Source organism: Temnothorax curvispinosus, unplaced genomic scaffold, assembly GCF_003070985.1.
Source record: "Temnothorax curvispinosus isolate PA1 unplaced genomic scaffold, ASM307098v1 QBEX01016886.1, whole genome shotgun sequence".
Lineage (NCBI taxonomy): Eukaryota > Metazoa > Arthropoda > Insecta > Hymenoptera > Formicidae > Temnothorax > Temnothorax curvispinosus.
In genome coordinates, this window is record NW_020226666.1 from 1 (window position 1) to 5,556 (window position 5,556).

The 5,556-nt window shown below is 43.7% G+C and overlaps 1 protein-coding gene across 1 annotated transcript; it reads right to left on the reverse strand.

The window, feature by feature from the left end:
* Nucleotides 1-221: 221 nt before the first annotated feature.
* On the reverse strand, nucleotides 222-5,481 carry LOC112467095 (DNA-directed RNA polymerase II subunit RPB1). The gene is made up of 5 exons (XM_025035559.1): nucleotides 3,748-5,481; nucleotides 3,245-3,633; nucleotides 2,760-2,878; nucleotides 2,362-2,553; nucleotides 222-2,254 (listed from the first exon to the last, which is right to left on the reverse strand). Exons 1-5 carry the CDS (start codon nucleotides 5,479-5,481, stop codon nucleotides 1,113-1,115), a joined length of 3,576 nt encoding a protein of 1,191 aa, XP_024891327.1. The 3' UTR covers nucleotides 222-1,112.
* Nucleotides 5,482-5,556: the final 75 nt, after the last annotated feature.

The following is a 5,556-nucleotide window of genomic DNA, read 5'->3' on the forward strand; positions in this document are numbered from 1 at the left end:
TTCTTCTATTATATGCTTCATATTTCCGCATTTATTTTATCCTTATCTATATTTGTATATGTATATTTGTATTTCAAGATATTGTCAGTGATTTCATCAATTTCTTTCTTTACTATCTTTGGATTTATGATTTATTTGTAACGAATATTGAAGCTTGTGACTTGATATACTCCAATAAGTCATAAGAATGATCGTTGTTGCATAAAAAAAAAACAAAAACGTTAACAATGCTTGCATAATACATTTATATAACTGAGATAATACAAAATAGTTTCACTTCAACGCAGATTTTCACTTTCGCGTTTTTCTAATACAATCACAGATATTTATACCTAATAGAATAAACATCAATGAAGTACAGAGTTTTGAACGTACAACGTCGTGCAGCTTGCTAGATGTAGAAGATAAATTGTATCTCTACAAGAATAGTAGTCGTAATAATAGTATAGTTGTAATAAAGACGCATATATACAAATGATCTCCCTGAATTTTTAGACATTTCTTGCATCAATATATAATCTCCCTGAATTTTTGCGTATTATTTTTATAGTAGTCTTGCGTATTATTTTTATCAGTAGTCTTCCAGTAGCTCGTTTATTTTATCGATTGCTGGTTTACAAAATTCTGTGGTCCCTAAGATACTCTCATATACAATTCGCTTATAACACACGAATCAACACGCTCGCTTATAGCACACTCAAATTTTTCCCCCAGATATGTACCTCACTCTTGTCATTATGTTTGTCACAACCTTTCTGGTACGAGTGGCGAAAGCGCATCATAATCTGCGCACTAATAATATAATTAACAGCCGAAATTATCGGCTACATATTTCTATTTGATAGATAGTAATTTTTTTTTCATGTTTCTAATTTTCTCTTAACTTCCCTCGAATTTCTAACGTGACTGAACATGATCATGTTATGCCCAACTTATTAAGTACCAAAAAGGTCACATCTTAACGAACGAAATCATCATACGAAACATCTTAACATATACGTCAAGTTTATTTGCAGTTATGTGCAACCACGATAATTACAATTGGACTTATAATTAACTTACTAAAATAAGTATCTAAATATAATAATTTATAAAAATAACTTAAAAACAAATTACTCGTCTGTCTCGTAAGCGGGTGACGCTGGTGAGTACGTGGGACTCGTGGGCGAGTATCCCGGTACGGGCGGCGAGTACGTTGGACTCGTCGGAGAATAACTCGGGCTTGTGGGTGTGTACGTGGGACTCGTGGGCGAATATTTGGTGCTTGACGGCGAGTACTGCGGACTTGTGGGCGAGTACGTCGGGCTGGTAGGTGAATAATTCGGACTGCTGGGTGAATATCGGGTGCTGCCAGATGCAGTGTGCTGCGGCGAACTCGGCGAGTACGATGGACTTGTAGGCGAATATGTCGGGCTGGTCGGCGAGTACGTGGGACTTGCAGGCGTGTATTGCGGCGATGTACCGGCGAATGATGGCGAGGTAGGAGAATAACTTGGGCTCGTCGGTGAATATTTGGGACTGCTGGGAGAGTAGCTTGGACTCGCAGGCGAATATTGCGGCGAGCTTGGCGAATAACTGGGCGAAGTCGGCGAATATGAGGGTGAAGCAGGTGTGTAGTTAGGCGAGCTTGGTGAATAGCTTGGTGAAGTTGGTGAGTAACTCGGGCTCGTGGGTGAATAGCTTGGACTTGTGGGCGAGTAACTTGGACTGGTCGGGGAATAACTCGGCGAGGTTGGCGAGTAACTCGGACTTGTCGGTGAATAACTCGGCGAAGTTGGCGAGTAGCTCGGCGATGTGGGTGAATAGCTCGGGCTAGTTGGCGAATAGCTCGGTGAGGTAGGCGAGTAACTTGGACTCGTCGGTGAATAACTCGGAGAAGTGGGCGAGTAACTTGGACTTGTCGGCGAATAACTCGGCGAAGTGGGCGAATAGCTCGGACTTGTCGGCGAATAGCTTGGTGATGTCGGTGAATAATTCGGGCTGGTTGGCGAATACGTAGGACTTGTGGGCGAATAATTTGGACTCGAGGGTGTCATGCTAGGCGATGTGGGCAGATACGCCGGTGATGTCGGAGAGTAACTAGGTGACGCTGCACCAGCTGGTGACATCGGGAATGGACTCATACTCGGACCCGGACTACCGGGACTTCCCGGTTGCGGTGAATAAGCCGAGTATGCTGGCGACAAGCCCGATGCATCTGATGCTCCCGACGGTGAAAAGCATGCACCACCTGGCGTCATACCGCTGCTCAATGCTACAAAACAAAAAGAGAATAATTGTTAATATTGTTCAAGGTGCATTTAGAAACTAAAAAACATTTTTATTATTTTGTTTTGAAATTATATACTATACGAGACTTACCTGGCGACATACTTGATGCACCATAACCAGGAGTAGCTCCCATCCAAGGAGTCATCTGAGGACTCATGCTGGACATGCCAGTTACGCTGCCAAAGAACATTCCTGCCGTTCCCATCATTCCTGCGCCAACTGCCATAGGAATCTCGATACCAGATTTACATTTCTCAGCATCCAATAATAGATCAAAGCATCCTAAACACACATATGAAATCATTGACATTGTATCACTATTATATATAGCAAATAAGTCATTTGATAAAATGCTGATCATAATCAAAGAGTCCTAATGTCTTTCTTACATTTCTTTACACAAGACAAATTTGCGAATAGAAGTTAGAAGTTATGCAAGTCGCATAATGTTTCTTATACTATAAAAGAATTATGTACACGCGCATTACCTGTTCCAATCCGAGGAAGTTGTCCCATTATAATATTCTCGGATACCCCTCTCATTGGATCTACCTCTGCGTGAGATGCGGCATCCAGTAGTACATCAACCGTTTCTTCGAAGGAACACCTAAAGAAATTCGATGTCTTACTAACTTTCGATCTATTATCTTCTATCATTGCGTAACATATATCTGTTCCTTAGAGGTAAAAAGTCGTATCTCCAAGTTTTGTTATAATTCAAGTTAGGTAATACTTTTTTTGAATATACCAGGAGTTTAAATTGTATAAAGGTAAAAGGTCTTATATATCTATTATTACTAGTTTTTAAGATACAATGTTTAGAAAATGTCGCGTTGGAAATTTTCTAAAAATTAACAAACTTTGAATCCTATTTTCTCTAAATTTCTAAAAATAGAGAAACAATTCTTTATTTTTAAGGTATAGATATACATCTTTCAAAGATCCCGATGAAAAACGAAACTCGTTTACTGACCTCATCAAAGCGCCGGTATCTTGTCTATTGATTCCGTGACGTGTTATCGCCATGAGATGACCTTTCGCTGTCATGACGTCGCAAAGTAAAGCGAGATGTCGGTAGTTCACGTAAAGACCATAGAACTGCAACACTGCGTTCATCTCCTTCTCTACCGACTTTCGCACGGCTTCGATGCCGAGCACTTGGAATATCTCGCAAATATCATTACTGAACGTTCGCACCGGATCCACGTCTCTCTCGCTCAACACCTTCATCAAGCTCGTCCCGTCGGTTTCCAAAAGCCATTCCGCAATGGCCTTGAATTCGCCGGTTTCCGTGATAACGATGCGTTTCTTGGAATCCGTTTGCGGCAGATGCATGTAAACTTTGCCGATAGCTTCAATACCCTGAAATATTCAATAGAAAACGTAAAAACAATTTTCTCAATATTACAGTAAACTAATTAACAACAGTAACTGAACAAAGATGCGAAAGACTAATTAGCGTTTACTTCAGTATACCTGCAGAGTCATGTCGCTGAGCATGTTGGCTTCGATACACCGAAGGAACATATCGTCTTCCATCTTATCTACAGTCTCCTCATCCGTGTCCTGGAACTTGTTATCGTCGCTGTTCATTATTCTAATACGTAGCACCAACTTCTCGGCATTGTCATCATTGAATATGCAGTTCAGATCGTCGCCAAAGCCGGCATTGATCTTCTCTGCGATCTGCTCCATCGTCAGCTTCTTGTCAGTCATCCGCTTTCTATCCAGTTCAATTCGCAGCAACCACGGCGATATTTTCGTGGGGTCAAAGTCGGGCATCTCGTAGTAAACGTTGACAAACTCCTGGTCCTCCGCGATTACAGTGTTCTGCGGATCAGGATCGTAGTATATCGCCGTGTTCGCCGTCACCTTTTTCAACGTCGTGTGCTCCAGCCGGCAGAGAACGTTCTTTGCCTTTTCAGCATCACGCGCGGCCGCGCCCGTCAAGAACACTGTGAGTGACGGCGCTTTCGGTTTCTTGCTGATGTTAATAATTTCCTTCAATCTGGGCACACCGAGGGTCACGTTCTTCGATGATACACCGGCAAAGTGGAAGGTGTTCAGGGTCATCTGAGTGGCAGGCTCGCCGAGAGATTGCGCCGCCAATGCGCCGACCATCTCACCGGGTGACACCTGAGCTTGCTGGAATCTCGTCTCGATTTCTCCAATTAGCCACTCGAAGGCTTCACTCGACAGCCTGAACTCCTCGGAGACGCACTTGGTACATAAGGTCGACCTTACTAAACACTGGAACAATAATGTCGCGTTCTCGTTCGCCTGTTTGCTCAGTCTATCGTCCCCGGCGACAATGATACACTTTTCCAAAAGATTTTTTACTCCTTGAATCACCCTCATAGGACTGAGATCGGTCGGCGCTCGCTTATTGATGTGGAATATCTTCTGTACGTTCCAAATCATCCTTTGCAGATTGCAGGGCAGTACAACCTTTGATTCGCCGCTTGGAAAGATCTCTCGAAGTACAGCGCGATCTCTGTTCAATTGTTCCCACTCTCTTTCCAGCTCGGATATTCCCTCTCCGGAACCCATCGTGTCTCGGACGATGTGTTCATTGAATATACACCGTAGATATCGCTCGTTGGTCGGATCAAACTTGAACTTCTTCTCGAAGGCTTTGTTGCTCACCTTGATCGTTGGTAGATTCTGGAACTCGACGGTCTCACCGCAGAGACCGTCCTCTCCGTAACGTAGCTGAATCAGCTGACCGACGGAATTACGCACGGTGCCATCGTAATGCACCATGACCGACTCCATAGCCTTTATCAAACGACGCTGAATGTAACCGGTCTCAGCTGTTTTTACAGCGGTATCGATAAGACCCTCACGTCCGCCCATTGCATGGAAATAGAACTCAGATGGAGTAAGACCGGCTAGATACGAATTCTCAACAAAGCCGCGGGACTCTGGCCCATAGTCGTCCTTGATGAAATGCGGCAGCGTTCTCTTACGGAAGCCGAAAGGTATTCGTTTACCCTCGACGTTTTGCTGACCTACACAGGCGATGACTTGAGAAATGTTGATGTTGGAGCCCTTTGAGCCCGACACCACCATGGCCTTTAAATTATTGTATTCTGTCAAGGACTTCTTGGCGGAGCCTCCGGTCTTGTCTCGAGCGTCGTTCAGGATCCTGTTCACCTGATTCTCGAAAGTCTGACGAAGCGTGTTGCCAGGCGTAGGTTCGAGTTCCATGTTGTGTGCCTTTTGGATCACCTCTATCACGTCTTCTTTGGCCTTCTTGATCGCCTTCTGGATTTCCAAATATGT